Genomic DNA, 20,583 nt, shown 5'->3' with positions numbered 1-20,583 from the left:
TCCACCCACTCCATCATTGGATGCATAGTTGATCAGTTAGTCAAGAAGGACCAGTCATCATTTTAAATAACCACCCAAGTATGGTCATGTCTCTCTAGATTGTGTTGAGACCACCAGAGATGATTCTTCTATCCCAGTTGCAAATGTAACTAGTCCACAGATCAAATTTGGGATAGATGAGGTTCTATTGCAGCAAATGAAAGAACCTCACTTGGTGGGCGTTCTATTGCAGGATCATATGTCAGAAATGCGATCTCATCAGATTCTGTCAAGGGTGCCCACCTCCTACCCTTAGTTCAAGAAGTTGGCTGGATTTGTCCCCACCAGGAGTAATAGTTACGTGTCATTCTCCTGGAGATGACGGTGATAGCAACTGCCTTTCCATCTTAGTAGGAGACCTTGTGGCATTTTTATTCTGTCTGACCACTTGACTAACATCATTTACATTAGAAGGAAGGGGAAAACAAAGTCCCCAGATCTCTGCCTTTTGGTTTGAAATTTTCTAAAGTGGTGTCATCGTGAATAGATTCACTTCCAACTCTGTCAACCTTGGGAAAGATTTTTATCCTTTTTACTTCATGTTAAGAGATAGCAACAAACCAATGAGCTGTATAGTTTTTGAAACTGAAGTTTGTGCAGCTATACTAATGGTAAATAAGGTCTACACGTACTTTACAAATGTTTCAGTTTAACATAATGTTTACTGTCAAATAATGAACTTCTGAATATGTTCTGCAACTTTATAATAGCAGTTTATGGTATTTTGTTATACTTTACTGAAAACTGGTCAAACTTGCTGAAAAAAAATCAACCACCATACTGAGACGGACTCGTGAAGGTTGGCTCCTCTGCATTGGATAGAGGTCAGTGACTCTTTTCTCTAGATTTTACCTCAGAGATGTTGTATCTCAAATGATTCAGTTTAACCTGGTGAGACCTATGTCGGCAGGTTAGCTTCAGAGGCAAATCAGCAGCATTGAAATGGTTACTCAGCTTGTACTGGATTTGCATGAGTGGAAATTTGGCATCAGTCGTTCTTTGCAAAATGATACCTCTCTCATCTAACATCCACCTGAAGAATTTCCTAGCATGTTTAACTGAAAGATGTACTTTAATTTAGTTTGGGAAGGCTGGATTTGTGAGACAGTTGACGCATTCCTAATGTATTCTAATGGGGTAAGTAATTATTGAAGCACATTTTGCTAAATAAAAATTGTTAATTAGAATTAGGTATTTATTTTAATTGGTTTGAGGACTAGGTGACCTAATTTTCCTTTAATAAAACAGATTGCATAGCAAGTCCAAAATAAATGTTCATGGTAGGGCTGAAAAGTGTTCGCATTTTCATTTCTGTTCTATTTTGCATCAGTAGTGATACATCAGGAATGCTATAGTGCTGTGATCTTCCTTTCCAGGTCATCCTTTAGTGATTTTGCCAGCAAGTATGGGAAAGATGAGAAATTCAAAGGAATTGAAAAAATGAGGGAGCGTGAAAATCTTTTCAGCGACTTTGTTGCAGAAGTAAGACGTAAGGAGAAAGAAGAGAAATCCCAGCAAAAGGAAAAGGTATGTATTTGGAGAAGTAGAGGTTTGTGGTAACAAGAAATCAATCTCAAAGGTTTATATATCTTTAGCAGTATCTCTTCTGGACACCTTTTTTGGCCTCAAAATGGGTCACAATAGTTATTTTAAAGTTTCTTTCTTTCAAGTTCAATATAAATAAGGTAGTAGTTTCAGATTTTCCACATGATGATAGTGATAATATTTATAATTGAAGACAAATCATTTATGCTGTTTAACTGATAAGGGAAGCAGATCCTTTCTGTAGTAATTAAATATAATTTTGCAAGCTTCTTGAGTGTTTTCTTCAGGCTGCACTCATGTAGCTTTTCTTGGCATTAAATTTGAAATGGTGCACATAAAATCTGCCTGTGTTACTGGCCATCTTGTATGTCCTGACTATTAGGCAATTCCATAAAATTGTATGATGTGGGTGATGGGGCAAGTTTCTCATCATTAGGCAATTCCATAAAACGTTTAAATTAAAATTAATGTAAATAGACTTCTGTCATCATCTGATACCAGTATCAGGTTGATATTTCAGCTGATGAGGTCTACAATTGCCTAAATGAATGTTAGCATTTCGTCTTTACAGATTTTCTCGTTTGCAAATCATTGTCCAGTGGTTGGAAAATTTTCTCTCTGTGGAGGTAACTGTCACAGTATGATGTATTAAATTTTATCAGAGTAGGTAATGATTAGACAAAGGTCCTAACTAAGGAATTTAGCAAAATCCACCCACAATTATTGAGACTGAACTAGTTACTAATTCAGTCTTTGCTGAATGAAAATTTGTACATTCATATGGGTGGTGCTAACTTAAAAATTCTGCTGTGCAATGTATGTCAGGTTGTTTAAATCTATTGGAAACTTGTTTACATCACAGGCATTCTTTATTCAAATTTTTGGAAGGGAATAGTTGCCAAGTCCTATTAAAAATCCTTGTAATAAATAATCGGCAAGGTCTCCTGAAAGTGCAAAAGGCACCACGTGCTTATCTTATTGGGCCTCTTTCATGAATATCTGGTGAAAAACACTGCATATCAGTTTTGTTTGTATTAAAAGAAGGGTATTGTCATGAGTTACTTTGAATATACATGATTGTTGTAAGTTTCTTTTTGTATCAAGTAATTTCATTTCTATGTGTGTTCTTTACAACAAGCAAGTGTTTACTGAAGAAGTTGTCACCTATTCTGAGGCTATTTCAGGGGCATCCAGTTGGATGCTGCTACTTTAAAACTAGTCAGCAACCAGTCCAAAGTCAGTTGTTTTCATGTTGGACAGCCTTGAGTTTGGGACTCTAGTTTGGTGGGGAGGCAGATACATCAGGAGAAATCTGCATTCAGAAGGCATATTGATATCCATCTGTTAAAGAGTCAATTCATTTTTACTCTTTTGTACTGCAAAATAAATGTTTGATAGCTTTTGTGATTTTTCAAGACACAATTAAAAAAAAATAATTGGAGAAATAATCCAGGCATAAAACTACACCATAGGGCCCAGTTTTGTCAGGGGGATAACGAATGATTTAAGTTTGTATGAAAATGTCATATTTTGAATAACCACCAAAATATTCATATTTCAACAAATGTACATCATTTATGAATCATTTCTTTTTTAACTTTAAAGAAAACTCGCAATGTGCAATTTTGATGTGGACTTTTACACTTTTCTGTAATTACCACTTTGAAGGCATTCTCGTCTTAGCAGAAAACGGCATTAAATTTAGGCTGCATTTTCATTCTTGGTGGAACACTGAAATATAGAAGACATTTCTGCATGGTGTAGTGTGAAAATAATTATCACAAATTTTGTGAATTCATCCATTTACATGTGATATGCATAATATAAACGAGCATAACGTTTGAGCTCTCAGTGCAATCCACAAATGGAACAGAATAAACTTTTAGAAATAAATCACTCTGTAGGAGTCATGTCTTGCTTTATAACTGTGGTAAGAACATTGTCCAAGATAGAATGGGGGCTATGGGACACAAAACAGATCCAGCCCACACTTTGTGCATGTTGTACAGTGTGACTAATATAGGCAGGAACCATGATGGCTCTGTTAAGCAGGCCATCTTGGGATCAGCTGGTTAGAATCTTCCCATCATATCAGTCTGGTAACATAGTGTGACTCTGAACAAGACACTTTAAACTAATTACCTTGGAACAGAATAACAAAACCAAGTGAACCATTTATCTTTGGTAATCTCTGGATAAAGACATTGTACAAAGTAGTTTCAATTTTAATGTTGTGACATTGTATGTACATGCAGATGTAGTTATTCTGATTGATGTCTTGAGAACTTTACCTTGCAACATGGAATAAGAACATGTCAGCAATTGGTAATGACATTCACTTACTGGCTTGCACGAGAGTACAGTACCTTACACAAATTTAATTCAACAGTAAAACCCACACAAAATCAAGATGAGAGTCAAACAAAAAGGGAACCTTCTAATGAAGTTTGGATTTCAAAACCATTGAACAAATATGAAGAAGAAAAAAATCACCCTTACAAGAAACTGATTAGAAGCTGAAACTTTACCAAGACAGAATGTTGTAGACTTTGACTTCTTCCATGCTGCTAAAGTGTGGTTATCATTAAAGGGAAAAATCCTGAAGTAAAATGGCAATTTGTTTGTTTTTTGTGTGCAGATAACATGTAAAATAGAATGTTTAAATGATAAATCATTTTTTTATGAGGTTGGCCAATTATGATCACACTATTGTGTGCTTTTCCAAAATTAAGTGTGACAATTTACCCCCTTTATTTTGTCAAACCTGGCTCAGTCACTGCAATATTATACCAACAAAGTCTTACTTGGCATTATCAAAGGGTCATTGTCCCTATATCTGTGAATCATAGGTTGACCATTCAGAAAGGCTGACATTAAAGTGAACTACTGGGAATCAGGTAGATCAGCATGTTTAAAGTGATCTTGAGTGACATTTTTTTAAATATATGTGAAAGAAATAGTGTAATTAAAAACTTACTTAACCAACCCAAGCTATCATAATTCTAGTTGATGTCGTGCTTAAATTCAGATGTGATGTATATGACATATGGGAAACAGCTGTGATGTATGATATATGGGAAACAGCTGTGATGTATGACATATGGGAAACAGCTGTGATGTATGACATACGGGAAACAGCTGTGATATATGACATATGGGAAACAGCTGACTTTGAATGTTGCATTTTGTATTGTTAAGAGTAATGAAAATTCACAGAATATAAAGAAACATTGTGTTGCTGATGTCACTGTCATTGCTATCATAGTGTCATGAATATTCTCTCAATTTCCATACCTTCACCACATAATAATATATTCTGTTTCAGAGGTGTTGCTTGATGGAATCAGATATTTAGTAATTGTTACTTGAAGGATTTTTCTTTTCTTGTGTCATATGCCCATCATTAAACTGTTCTTTTATTTAAATAAAATTGTTTCATGAATCAAGTGCATTATATTCTAGACTTAGTATGCTATATTTTACATTATATTTTATTTTGTTCTGTGTTGTTAACTTTAAAAAAAAGAAGAAAAAAGACAAGATTTATAAAGGAAACCGGGACCCATCTTTTGATGACTCAGTTTCAAATTTTGTTGATTGGATCTTAAGTATTTTTGACCAGAAAAGTGAAAGCCTAGATCGTCACGTTTTGTTTAGAGTGTAATATTGCCTTAGGAATCACAAGGTTATTTCATTAAATCCTACATGGTGTCATAGAAGGGCAGTACAACATATGCATCCCAAGAACATTTGATGCAGTAAGTTATGAGAAATTCTGAATTATTTGCCTGAGTGGTTATGAGAATTTAAAACTGGCTTTTTAAGAAGCCCATGCCAATTTTATTGGAACATCTTTTATGCCAGCGTAGAAGTAAATTGAAAATTAAGTTCTTTAATAAATATAACATAATCGTTTGCTGCTTTTTAAATACAAGTTCAGATTTTTGGAATGTATCATTACCAGAAGATTTTTATGTTTAAAATTTCCTCAGTCTTTTGAATCATTTCCCTCAATCCATTTATTTCAGCTCTTTGATGTTTTGTTCACTTTCATTTATCAGGACACGTTTCTTTTGCAAATTGAACAGTTAATAAATGGTTTATATAACATATTTATCAAAATTTTCATTCATTCTAGCAAGTTTGCATTGGGAGGAAATTTTCATGCATTATAACAGTTCAGAAGAAGAGATAGTTCAGTACTGAGATTGTATGCTTTTATCTGGGTAAAGATTATCTTCTAAATTCTTTATCTTATTGACATGCAAAGATTTCAGACCTGCCAACCTGTATGATTTGACTGTAAGTCTTATGACATGCAAAGATTTCAGACCTGCCAACCTGTACGATTTGACTAAGTCTTTTGACATGCAAAGATTTCAGACCTGCCAACCTGTACGATTTGACTGTAAGTCTTATGACATGCAAAGATTTCAGACCTGCCAACCTGTACGATTTGACTGTAAGTCTTATGACATGCAAAGATTTCAGACCTGCCAACCTGTACAGTTTGACTGTAAGTCTTATGACATGCAAAGATTTCAGACCTGCCAACCTGTACGATTTGACTGTAAGTCTTTTGACATGCAAAGATTTCAGACCTGCCAACCTGTACGATTTGACTAAGTCTTTTGACATGCAAAGATTTCAGACCTGCCAACCTGTACGATTTGACTGTAAGTCTTATGACATGCAAAGATTTCAGACTTGCCAACATGTACGATTTGACTGTAAGTCTTATGACATGCAAAGATTTCAGACCTGCCAACCTGTACGATTTGACTGTAAGTCTTATGAAAACAACCCTTAAAATACAGACTTGCACAATAAAAGCAAAAATTACAATAGTGTGATTGTTGAATACTGGCTCATCTGTTTGATTTGGATCCGGGTTATATTTTTGATTGAATGGAGTCGGTCAGGTAACCAAGTTGAGTTTACAGGATTACCTTGGATGCTTTAAACTGCACATATTTTTTTTAATGCAAAACATCTGCATGATGAAGCTGTTACTTATATCATTTTCGTGTTCAAGACAAAAGGGAAGAAGAGCCTCTTAAAAAGTATTATTAGTACAAAAGAATAAGAATTAATATTCTTATTTATAGGTGGAAATAGCAGGAAGGACAGCAAATGAGTTTATTGGACTATTGTTGATATGAACACATCTCATTGTGGGAGATGGTGAAACTGTTTTGGAGACAATTAAGGTCTAAGTGTACTTTTGTACTTTACAAGCTTTTTAATTGGACAATAATGTTTACCATCGTTGCATCAGTCTCAAATAGAACTTCTTAACTTTTTTAATGCATGTTTTCCAATTTGATATTGGCAGTACATGATATTTTATTACACCGTACTGAAAATTGGTCTAACTTACATTAAAAGAGTGTCTTGTTCAAGTTGGCAGGTCTGAGATTCTTATTTTTATATGCTCACCATCAGGAAGAACATATTATGTTATGATGCTGTCTATCCGTCTCTCTGCCTGTTGCCAATTTTGTTTCAAGACAATAGTTTCAGTTGTTTACCATTATTAGTTACCAAACTACGTAAATGGCTTGCATATGGAGTATGGAGGTTCTTGTAGATCCTGGGATCAAAAGACCAAAGATCAAGATCACTTTGACCGACGGAAGAAAAAAGGTTTCCTACATGCTAGAACTCTGTGGTCTTCAACTAAGTAACAGAAAAGAGCGAAAACCAGAATGGTTTGTTAAAATTCAAAAAATTTATTTCCCTAGAATACAAAGTGAAAATTTAAAGAAGAACTTAACTGTATTGCGAATTAAATCCCAAATAGTCCTAATAATTATATTGCAAATCCAAATGTATGAAGTTCCAAATGAATTCTAGTGGTATTCCAAATACATTCCAATATTGAATGTGTTGATGTGCCTGTAATCTCAAACATGCTTATTTACCAGTGGCCTGGAATGTGGTGATATGTTAAAATATTTTTGATGTATTACAGCAATATAATCCAAAATGTTCTTGTGTGAATTCACTATAATTCCAAATTAATGTTTCAGTGCAAGACTATTATTGGGTACTTTGTAATTCCAGTAAATAATTTGAATAAATAAATTCACCAGATGAAAAACTGAACAGAACTTTAAGATTGATTCTGCTTCAGATGTTAAGGCAAGAATGAGTAATTCTTCAAGTTAATAACATTAAATAAAAAGCAAAGACACAATAATAGAGCCAGGATGTAGGTCTGTCTCCTTTAAAAAAACATTCACAGTTGTCAACATGTTTAGGAAATTTCCAAGTGGACATCTGATATTCTTGACCTCGACTCAAATAAACATGTTTACCTCCATTGATAATAATTTGATTAACCCAGACACATAGAGAAATATTAGCTATGTATTATGTTGTTTACAAAATAATTGTTACTGGTCAGGTACACCATGACCTTGATTTTGGACAAAGGTATTAAATACAAATGTATATAACATAAAATCATTAAGAAAAATGAACAAATAATACAGATTAAATATACATAAATACAGTAACTAGAGTTCTCCATAATCCACAGTTACCAAACTTTATGAATGCTTGCATATGATATAAAGAGAAACCCAATCAATTTCTGGGTGAAAAGGTGAAAGTTCAAGGTCACTTTTTGGAAGAATGAAAATAGTTTATGCAGAATAAAATTAATTTTGCATCACATGTCTGGATCAATTTTTATTTATAGTACACACTTGGGGTAAGGAAAAAGCTTCATTTATGGGAACAAAAGGTCAAAGATCCAGGTCACAATCACTGAAAGAAGAAAACTTGTTCGCACAAAATAAAATTATTTCAGACCTGAACTAGACCCTTTTCGGATGCCTTTCACTTGGATAAGGAAGAAGCCTATCAATTTTGAAGTCAATAGACCAAGATCACTAACTGAAAGAAGAAAACTAGTTTCTACACAAAATGTCAGTTGCTGGCCAAGTTCATGGATGACAAGAAATATGCCTACTAATTTCGAGGTCAAAAGGACAGGGTCACTATTAATGAAAGAAGAAACAATTTTTGGATAATAACTTATTTCTAGACCACAAAAATGCTCAGGTCTTAAGATAAGGAAGAGGCTTTCTTGATTTAGGGACCCAGAGGTCAGGGTCATTTAGGCTTAAAGAAACAGGTTTTCAGAATAACCTTTTTTAATGAGTAAGCCATTGATCAGACTTGTGATAGATTATGGAATCTAAAGGTTAGAGGTCACAGTCAGGGTTATTCTGATAAGAATATAATGGTTTAATTCAGGAATACATAATTTGACAAAGATTGAGGTCACTGCGATCCATATGTCAGTAGTCTCAACTGTACTCTACTGTAGCCTAGATAGAGGACTATTAAACATGGAGTGGGCTTATAATGTGTCGTTCACAGTACAGTTGTTGTTACTCCATATTTCGCTTAGTGAGAGAGGAAAGATGTTGGTTTGATACTGTTGAACAATCTTTATTTAAATCAAAATAACAAGCTATAACTTTTTTGTCAGAAACTTTTCATTGGTGGCCAAAATACTGGAGACAAATTGGCCTAAGTTTGTGATGTACACTATAGTAAGTATCTAACCATTCCTTGTTGCCATTTGTGATTTTCAACAAGGGTCTGGATACTCTTTAATAATTGTTTGATAGGTTTAGTGCCTGATTCAAATTGAAAAGGATTAAATTTTGTTATTATTCTTACATCTATATTCTTATGGCTGAATCTGACACATTAATGAAACAGTTTATGGAAAAACCATTTTGGTCAATAGTAATAGACAGCTGTATGTATTCAGTTATATGACTTTTATAGCTATGATGGACTTTAAATAAATATTTTGGATCTGTTGTGACATCATTTGTTGGTTTAACAAAATAAGTTGGTATCAAACAGTTTTCATGTCCTTACTTTGACAGTGGTAGGGGCATATGGTGTTGCTTATTGTCATTGTACTTTTATTACGTTTTGCATTTAGGTTATTTTGGGCATGGGTGGGACATACAAGTTCCATAAACATATTTCTGATTGTTGATGAATGTTGATATATGTATGTCTGCCATAGTCTGGAATTTTTTATTGCATTTTCCTTGAAGAGACAGGTTAATTTGTGCTATTGACTGTTTCGTGGAAGTTTTAATAGTACAGAAATGATGCGTCAGTATGGATTTTTATCAATGTCTTATTTGGATACTTGTTCTAATTGAATGACTTTATTATTTATGCTGATTAATAGATGTTGATAAAATTATTTTTCAATCCATCAGAAACCATTTTATTAGTATATTGCCATCGTTGTTGTAATGCTTGTTGACTTGAGCTAATAACTTTTTATTTGACAGGGTAAATATGAATGTTGAAGATAATGAGATATCGGACATTTGCTTTATTCATGTTAATGTGTGTCGATGACTATTAATAACAGTTCAATAATATCACAGTTATTATTCAGTCTTAATAAAGACCTTCATCAGGATAGAAAGTATAACTTGTGAACATTCAGTCGTAATTATCTATCTTTTAAAAAGATCCTGTTATATTGAACTTAAATAATAAAGCAGTTCATTTAAAATCCATTTAGCATATATTTTCTTACATCCAACTGTGAACATGCCAGAATTTTCAGTAGCACAATAGATTATCTTCTGGACCTAATTTATGCAGTCAATAAAATCTGTTGTAAGATCTCATTTTCTTTGATGGATTCAAGTTCTGAGTTCCCAGATATCAAAGAACAAGCTGTAACGTTTCAAGATTTCAGTTTTAATATTAGACCAGTAACAGAAATGATAAGTAAACACTGAATCAAAGTAAAATAATTTGTCTCATGTGTAGCAGAATTGATTCTATTGTGTTAACTAATTGATCTATGTCCATTTTGGAAAGAAGAAAGCTCTCCAAGTTCCGTGTTTAAGGTCCCGAGGTTGAAATCTGTTCTTCATCAGCTGTCTTGATCACATATCAGGATTCACATCTTATTCGATGCTGCGAAACCCACAAACTTGCCTTCAAGTGCAAGCACTTCCGGTATAGTCGCAAGGGTACTTCGTTTCAAACTTCTGAGTTATAGCTGTATGTGCATATGTAGTTAGATATATGTATGTATGGCTAAGTATAATGCGAAAAATCCATCAGTATCCGACTTATGACAGGAGTGGGGAAAAGGAGCTGATTTTTAACAAAAAATAAAGATTTTAGGACCAGTGTATTTCTTACTGAAGTTCTTTTAATATTTAAAACTTAGTATTATATCAAAACATACAAAAGATGTATCAAAATTTAAGTTAAGTTGTGTGCAGAATTCTTGTATTATATTTTGAAAATAATTTCAGAAATGTTTAATGTGCTTTAGCAAGATATTTCTTATAGAACTTCAGTTTGAAATTTAATAAATTTTTACATGGTACGGTATTAAAGTGATGTTATCAATCTGCTCCATTAAAACACGTGACAAACATTTAATTTGTAACTCTGTTTGACATTAATATCTTTTCAGTCCAGGTATTTTCCTTTTTTATTCCCTCAGCAACAGAGTTTATTTAGGAAATGTTTTGACAAATATTTTATAATTCAGGTTGATGCATCACTTTGAATTTATTCTGTCAGCTTTTCTCTTTTCAAGACATTACGTAAATTTTCACTGCATATTGTCAGTTATCCATCAATTTTTATTGTTAATTCTTACGCAGTAGAAATTTAAACATTATCAAGTGTTGATTAAAATAATATCAGAAGGAAAAGCTGATAGACATCACACTTCGTTCTCAGTATTGCTTAAAATTATTAAATTATGGTGACATTGTTAAGTAATTCTGTAATGGTACAAATATTGGTATACTTCATTCCTTTTCATTGAATATACTTGATGCAATCTGTTATTACTCTATCACTTTTTTCTTTCTCCCTTGCTCTGAGTCTGTCTTTCTGTCTCTTTCTGTCTTTCAACTGTTGTAAAGAGGAACAGACTTTTGTACAGAATGAGAGTTTTCAAGTTTAAAAACAGAAACAAGAACCGTGATTTATCTTCTTGATCTAAAATTACACAATGCCATTAATTTGTTAGATCGTACATATTTCTCTTAGGGATGTCTTTTTTTGTTTGTTTATTTAATCATGTGGATAAATCAGTATTAGTTGACATTATATGAAATATGTCTTTAGTTTTTATTGTTGTTGTTGATGATAAAATGATTGAAATATCAATTGTTGAAGAAATTATAGATTGAATAATGATTTTTAAAAGTATCATTGCAAATAAATATTTATACAGTTATGGCTTGATGTAAAATGTTTAATCAATAAAAAGAACATAATTTTCTTAAATTTATATCGGTCTTTATGTAGAGTATATTGTACATGTGTTAGTTGGTCATTTATATGTGTATGAACATTTTTAATATCAGTATGAAACGCATATGGATACCTGTAACTTTAATTTGAAATGCTATTTGTTATTTAGTGTGTATTGTATTTGTTTCATTCAGCAGTGTAAACATGTTTTCAAGTTGGTGAGAATCAATGCAGATAAATATTTTCTCATTGTGGTCAACTTTCAGTGTATATTGCTTCTTTCATCATCATAATTAAAATACCGATCTCTGTTTCAGGAAGATCAGCCATGATTAATTTGACCTCCAAATCAATCTTAGGTCAGTTCCAGTTGAATATACTTGGAACACAAGGAAGGCACTTTCAGTATGGAGTACTTACCCCTAGTTGTAATTTTGACTTCTGTATCATTTTCATTATGAACTCTTTGAGCAATCAGAGTAGCCTGGCATATAATTTAAAATAGCTGCCTTCCCTGGGTATCATGTATGTTTAAATGGAACAGCCCTTGATGGATTTAGGTGTAGAATAAATCTCTTTCACTGTTTCTTTAGTAAAAATAATATTCTTTGTTCACTTATTGCAACAACTAAGTGTGGCATAACTTGTACAATTTTTAAATCATACTCACTGCTGCAAAAATATTTAGCAAATTTGATCTCTTCAAGTAATTTTGAGAGAAATTTGTGTGTCAAAATTGTTTGACTAACATGTCTAGTCCTTATACCTTTTTGATTTAACCATTCAGTTAAATGTGTGTGTTCATGGTTGATCCTTGTTGGACAAATTTGCTGTCAAGACAAATTTATCAAAGGTTGATTACTTTGGCATGATCAAATGTAAAAATAATATGGATTGTCAAAGATGGCAGATTTGTCCTTTTATTTAATTGATTTTTCATTTCAGGGTGGAAAAAAATTTGAGATTCTCAATTTCAATACGATTCTGTTTTTTTTCTGTTTGCAGTTGAAAACTGACTTCATTCAGCTACTGAAGGAGACTGATATTGATCGACACTCAAGGTGGAGTGAAATCAAACGAAAAATCGACTCAGACCCTCGTTACAAGGCCATAGATAGCAGCTCCAGAAGAGAAGACTGGTTCAAGGACTATGTGAAAAATCTTGAGGAGGTAAGGAATTTTATGTTGACATTTGGTTCATTGTATTAATAAGATTTTGTAAAGGTCCTCAGGGCTTAAGAATGGACCCAGTTCAATTGTAAATGGTCCCATATCTCAAACTATTTTAGCACTGCGCTGTATTCCACACTTTATCGATGCTTTTATTAAAATTTCTGAACCCAAACTTAATCCCCGCCACTTAGGATATGTAGTAAGAGACATACATTGCCGCACTATAATTTTTGTTTCATGTATTTTTTAAAGGATCTGAATGAGATGTCACCAGTCCTAAAAATGACTCTAGTGAAAATCATATATTCGACAAAAAGTGGTAATGCTGTTTTAGTTTGTCAGTGGCTGATTGATGGATGGGATGTGTCTCTAAAGTTCAGTAGGTGTAAACTCGTCAATGGCTAGATTTCTTGTCTTGCATTTTTGGCAAAAAGCCACAGTTGCTCAGTTGAGATGTTCTTCCATTTGGTATAACATGTTGTCATCATGAAATAATGGTGTACATTAGAATATTCCAAGTTGAGAGGGTAAGAATAATTTTATATGCTGTAACCAGATTGTCTTGATTTTGAACCAGAGTCAAGTACCACACTGAGGTGACTTCAATCCCTGGTCTCATTAATACTTTTGCTACAAGAATTTGAAGTTTGCAGTTTTCATAAACATTTGCATCCATTTATATGATTCAGCCTTGTTGTAGTGCAAATTATTGCAGATCTGATGACCCCAGTAATACACATTTATCATAAAACCAATGCAAATGATTGCAGATATGATGACCCCAGTAATACACACATATCATGAAAGTAATACAAATGATTGCAAATATAATGAACCCAGTAATACACTCATATCATAAAAGCAATGCATATGATTGCAGATATGATGATGCCAGTAATACACTCGTATCATGAAAGCAATACAGATGATTGCAGATATGATTACCCCAGTAATACACTCATATCATGAAAGCAATACAGATGATTGCAGATATGATGACGATCGCACAGGTGGCTAGTTGGCTAGAGCGTCCGTCTTGGATGTGGGAGGTTGTGAATATGAAAGTAATATAGATTATTATTGGTATGATGACCCCAGTAATACACTCGTATCATGAAAGCAATACAAATGATTGCAGATATGATGACCCCAGTAATACACACGTATCATGAAAGCAATACATATGATTGCAGATATGACCCCAGTAATGCACTCATATCATGAAAACAACACAGATGATTGCAGATATGATGACCCCAGTAATACACTCCTATCATGAAAGCAATGCAAATGATTGCAGAAATGATGATGATCGCTCCGGTGGCCAAGTGGCTAGAGCATCTGTCTCGGATGTGTGAGGTTGTGAGTATGAAAGTAATACAGATTATTATAGGTATGATGACCCCAATAATAACACTCATATAATGAAGCAACACAAATTATTGCAGATATGATGATCCCAGTAATACACTCCTATCATGAAAGCAATACAAATGATTGCAGAAATGACGATGATCGCTCCGGTGGCCAAGTGGCTAGAGCGTCTGTCTCAGATGTGGGAGGTTGTGAGTATGAAAGTAATACAGATTATTATAGGTATGATGACCCCAATAATAACACTCATATAATGAAGCAACACAAATTATTGCAGATACAATGAGCCCAGTAATACACTTATATCATAAAGCAATACAGATGATTGCAAAAAATATATTTCCCTAGAATAAAAGTGAAAAATGAGAAAAAAGAACTTACAGTATAATTGTAATCCAAAAAGTAAAGACACTAGTCCTAGTAAATAAAAAGTAAAAAATTCAACACAATGACATGTCTGTTATGGTCAGCTAAGTGCTGATGTGTCAACAGTCTCTTGTTGAATCACAGAAATATTATTCCAGGTTTGAAATCCGTATAAATTCCATTGAATGTCTTTATCCAGGAATTTTGGCAGAGCACTTTTGTATTTCCAGAGAAAATAATCACTTGAATTCAGTAATTTGAAGAAAACAAAATTAGCCCAAACTGGACACAGCATAAGTGCCAGATGTTAAAGCACAACTGGTAAAATTCTCTGTCACAAGATAATATAGTTCTCTGCTTGACTTCAGGTCACATTAGCATTTTTTTTAAACAACCATTAGCTAATGGAAAAGAATCTTCTAGAATGGTCTTAATGAGCCTTGTTTACTTACTTACAACACAATAACCTGTTAAATTAACATGGGAATCTCCAAACACCCTGACCCTGATCAACATATCTACCACTTCTTGTCTACGTGAATAATAATAATTTGGTTAATAAGCTCATACACATAGAGTGTAATGAAGCTAATTTTAGTTGTTTACATAAATGAAATTAAAAAAATTTTAAAAAGTCAATCAGTCAAGCAGAAATGAACTCAATTTTGGACGAGTTCAAGTCCAGCAAACAATGTTATGTTACAATGACATGTAATGAAATTCATTTTTTTTTTTTAAACTAACAGACAGTTAAATTAAATAAACATAACAAGTGAAACTGCCAATGAAGAATTAGATTCTAGATTTGCAGGACCAAAACAGAGAACATTACAAGTCCCACAAGAAATCACTTAAGACGAATCTTTGTAAAGACTTCTGGTTATGATGTTAAAGAGGCATGAAAGTGTTGTTCTACTTCATATACACTTTGTTTATGATCAGAGGTATCAGAGAGTTAGTGTATGATCAGAGGCATCAGTGAGTGTTGGTGTATGATAAAGGCATCAAAGAGTGTTGGTGTATGATAAAGGCATCAGTGAGTGTTGGTGTATGATAAAGGCATCAAAGTGTTGGTGTATGATAAAGACATCAGTGTGTGTTGGTGTATGATAAAGGCATCAAAGAATGTTGGTGTATGATAAAGGCATCAGTGAGTGTTGGTGTATGATAAAAGCATCAAAGAGTGTTGGTGTATGATAAAGGCATCAGTGAGTGTTGATGTATGATAAAGGCATCAAAGAGTGTTGGTGTATGATAAAGGCATCAAAGAGTGTTGGTGTATGATAAAGGCATCAAAGAGTGTTGGTGTATGATAAAGGCATCAGTGAGTGTTGGTGTATGATAAAGGCATCAAAGAGTGTTGGTGTATGATAAAGGCGTCAAAGAGTGTTGATGTATGATAAAGGCATCAAAGAGTGTTGGTGTATGATAAAGGCATCAAAGAGTGTTGGTGTATGATAAAGGCATCAGTGAGTGTTGGTGTATGATAAAGGCATCAAAGAGTGTTGGTGTATGATAAAGGCATCAAAGAGTGTTGATGTATGATAAAGGCATCAAAGAGTGTTGGTGTATGATAAAGGCATCAAAGAGTGTTGGTGTATGATAAAGGCATCAGTGAGTGTTGGTGTATGATAAAGGCATCAAAGAGTGTTGGTGTATGATAAAGGCATCAGAGAGAGTTGGTGTATGATAAAGGCATCAGTGAGTGTTGGTGTATGATAAAGGCATCAGTGAGTGTTGGTATATGATAAAGGCATCAGTGAGTGTTGGTGTATGATAAAGGCATCAAAGAGTGTTGGTGTATGATAAAGGCATCAGTGACTGTTGGTGTATGATAAAGGCATCAAAGAGTGTTGGTGTATGATAAAGGCATCAGTGAGTGTTGGTGTATGATAAAGGCATCAAAGAGTGTTGGTGTATGATAAAGGCATCAAAGAGTGTTGGTGTATGATAAAGGCATCAGTGAGTGTTGATGTATGATAAAGGCATCAAAGACTGTTGGTGTATGATAAAAGGCATCAAAGAGTGTTAGTGTATGATAAAGGCATCAAAGACTGTTGGTGTATGATCAGAGGCATCAAAGAGTGTTAGTGTATGATAAAGGCATCAAAGAGTGTTGATGTATGATAAAGGCATCAGTGAGTGTTGATGTATGATAAAGGCATCAAAGACTGTTGGTGTATGATAAAAGGCATCAAAGAGTGTTAGTGTATGATAAAGGCATCAAAGACTGTTGGTGTATGATCAGAGGCATCAAAGAGTGTTAGTGTATGATAAAGGCATCAAAGAGTGTTGATGTATGATAAAGGCATCAGTGAGTGTTGATGTATGATAAAGGCATCAAAGACTGTTGGTGTATGATAAAAGGCATCAAAGAGTGTTAGTGTATGATAAAGGCATCAAAGACTGTTGGTGTATGATCAGAGGCATCAAAGAGTGTTGGTGTATGATAAAGGCATTATTGAATGATAGTGTATGACCAGAGGCATCAGTGAGTGTTAATTTATGATAAGAGGCATCAAAGAATTCAATATAATTCCCAATTAAAGTCTCGTTTCAAGAATATAATCCAGGGTTTCCTTGTTTGAATCCACTATAATTCCCAGTTAAAGTCTCGTTTCAAGAATATAATCCAGGGTTTCCTTGTTTGAGTCCACTATAATTCCCAATTAAAGTTTCATTTCAAGAATATAATCCAGGGTTTCATTGTTTGAATTCACTATAATTCCCAATTAAAGTCTCGTTTCAAGAATATAATCTAGGGTTTCCTTGTTTGAATCCACTATAATTCGCAATTAAAGTTTCATTTCAAGAATATAATCCAGGGTTTCATTGTTTGAATTCACTATAATTCCCAATTAAAGTCTTTTCAAGAATATAATCCAGGGTTTCCTTGTTTGAATCCACTATAATCCCAATTAAAGTCTTGTTTCAAGAATATAATCCAGGGTTTCATTGTTTGAATCCACTATAATTCCCAATTAAAGTCTCGTTTCAAGAATATAATCCAGGGTTTCCTTGTTTGAATCCACTATAATTCCCAATTAAAGTCTCGTTTCAAGAATATAATCCAGGGTTTCCTTGTTTGAATCCACTATAATTCGCAATTAAAGTTTCATTTCAAGAATATAATCCAGGGTTTCCTTGTTTGAATTCACTATAATTCCCAATTAAAGTCTTTTCAAGAATATAATCCAGGGTTTCCTTGTTTGAATCCACTATAATTCCCAATTAAAGCCTTGTTTCAAGAATATAATCCAGTGTTTCCTTGTTTGAATTCACTATAATTCCCAATTAAAGTTTCATTTCAAGAATATAATCCAGGGTTTCCTTGTTTGAATTACTATAATTCCCAATTCAAGTTTCATTTCAAGAATATTATATAGAGCACTTTATATTTCCAGAGAATAATAATTTCACCCAAATCAAAATCTGAATACAACAATATAAATGATTTCTGCCTAGATATTGTCGCAGGAATAAATAATTTTTCCTCTACCTGATTTAGGTCACAGCATTTTCTCCATTGAATACTTTGCCCAATAACATTACTTCAGGAATATTAGCCTGCTACCTTGTGAATCCAGCCTTACTAAAAGACGAAAATCATCTTTCCCTGTCAATATCAACAAAGGACAATAATTCTTGCCCATTACCTCCTCTTGGCACCACCAGGTGTCGCTAGTTTTTTGCTACACTGCTATACAGACCACACATCCTACAGGTCAGCCTCTGACAATCAAGCCGTTTGTAGGTTGCTCTGGGGTCATCCAATAATACCTTTGGATTTATTGTGCAGATTTATTGATCTACTGCAGGTTGTGTGCATTATTTTACAAATTCTGCAAATTTTGAGTGATTCTGTCACCTTTTAGGATTTCGTCTTCGTCCCATCATGCTATTGTCACTATGAGTTTGACCATGTTTGCTTACTCCATCCATTATGGAGCTCTTATTAATGAAATTCTGAAGTGATGCTTGATATTTTTGCTAGTTTTTCGTATTTCATGCTGTTTTGATAGACTTATAGTTTAATTATTAACTAAGCATTGGGCATAAATTCATAACAGGGCCATAAGTTTCTGATATGACACTTTCACTGCTCTGTTAGTTATGAAAGTGTTTGAGTGACAGTAATTTCAATACATTGCTACTTTCTGCTTTAATTTGTATTTTTGTGTTGTGTTATCAGAATGTTAATTTAAATGATTTATATGCAGCTTCAGAGCTTAGAAGTCTACCATGACTTTTGTTTTGTCTATACTATGTGTACACTATTATATGCAGTAAAATTGTATTGCTTCAGTTGTCCATGTCATTTGATTCACCTGGCTTCTTATCAACATTTTTCATTACACAGAAAAAAGTTCCATTAGGAAAGATTCCCTAAAATTCTGTCAAGAATTTAACAGGAAAACGTCTTAAAATGTTAAAACATGCATGCACTTGTTGGTTATCACTAGACCAATATAACTAAACATCAGTTCTCTGTTGTCCTATGTGAAGATCTGAAGATGACTGCTTAAGGGTCATGTTCTGGTGATCTTTAAATTAGCCAATGGAAAAGCAGCTTTGAAAACTGTGAATCATATCATTCGGTACACATTCATACTCTTCATCCACACTGTTCGGTCTCCAAACACAAAGATATAAGACTTCATCTGATTGGTTGATAAAATTAACGATTATGATAATAACTTGGGTTACCAGAACATGTTCCTTGGAGATACCAGTGAGTAATTTTGAGTCCGAAAATGGTGATAAATACAAGTTAGATGGACATAAAATAGATGGCATGAGAGTCAGTCTCTGTTTCAGTGTTAACTGAAAATTAAATGTAAAAAATATAGAATACTGAGTCAAATTAAAATACAAACAGTTTAAAATTAGACTGCAATTTCATTTTTTATCAATCGGTTTAGCCCTGAAGATCATATGCTACAAAACCATATATATCCCTATCATGGTGTAGATAAACTGAATAAATAAGGATGAAGAAATGAAATTAAGAAGTGAAGATATTTATTTGAATACCTCTGTCTGCACAAGCAGACTATGGCATTGATGGATTAAAATCCCTAATACACAGCTCTCGTGCCCTGATAACTCGTGAACCCACTTATAACACGGTGTCAGTCGTGGATCCCATTTTTTAAACCCGAAAATACCCCAAAAATGTATCCCTATCTGTTGAACTTGAAGAAAATCACGATCAAAATTGGTAACGGAAACTTTGATGTATCGCTCGTTTTATCGTTGAAAATGGTAGATAGGACCTGGAAATTTTAACCAGCACTATGAAATATCAAATTTAAAAATAGCTCATATAATTTTTTACATTTTCTTTCCAAACGACATTCTTAGTACACCGCAATTAACGATATGTAAGGAAATTTTGATCAATGAAAATGTCACTTACACCAAGTGGAGGCAGTACTTTAATAAATAAATGCAAATCAAATAATTTTTCTATCAATTGAAATTTGTGTTCTAGTTCCATCTTTTAGTTCCTTTTAAGTGTAATCGTCATAAATGCAATGTGTTCTCTTGTAATTAAACATTAAATGCGTCATTCTACTGTAACAGCTATGTCCACGAGCATTTCTCTGTGAACCTAATTAAGTGCTGACCGTGTTTTGATAACTGACTTGCGGAAGTATTTGTTGTATTGTTGCACTGAATTAAAAGCTGGTCTCCATTATATTATCATGTTAATTATGTCCTTTGAATAAACAAAAGGAGGTGCAATAAAAGAAAAGTTAAAAGGCACAAAAATCGGACTAACTTAAAATCTAGCGGCCT

At 33.6% G+C, this 20,583-nt stretch overlaps 1 protein-coding gene across 3 annotated transcripts in view; it reads left to right on the top strand.

Annotated features, from left to right (window-relative positions):
* Positions 1 to 20,583, top strand: part of LOC149795682 (transcription elongation regulator 1-like) — a 92,912-nt gene that overhangs the window by 56,017 nt on the left and 16,312 nt on the right. For all 3 annotated transcript variants that reach the window (XM_089965543.1, XM_089965544.1, XM_089965542.1), the window contains 2 exons: positions 1,416 to 1,566; positions 12,874 to 13,038. In XM_089965543.1, coding sequence (XP_089821669.1) covers positions 1,416 to 1,566; positions 12,874 to 13,038 — 316 coding nt within the window. The remainder of the gene's footprint in view (positions 1 to 1,415; positions 1,567 to 12,873; positions 13,039 to 20,583) is intronic.

Source organism: Sinohyriopsis cumingii, chromosome 7, assembly GCF_028554795.1.
Source record: "Sinohyriopsis cumingii isolate HCF-2022 chromosome 7, ASM2855479v2, whole genome shotgun sequence".
Classification (NCBI taxonomy): Eukaryota; Metazoa; Mollusca; class Bivalvia; order Unionida; family Unionidae; genus Sinohyriopsis; species Sinohyriopsis cumingii.
This window is presented reverse-complemented; position numbering and strand designations above follow the sequence as displayed.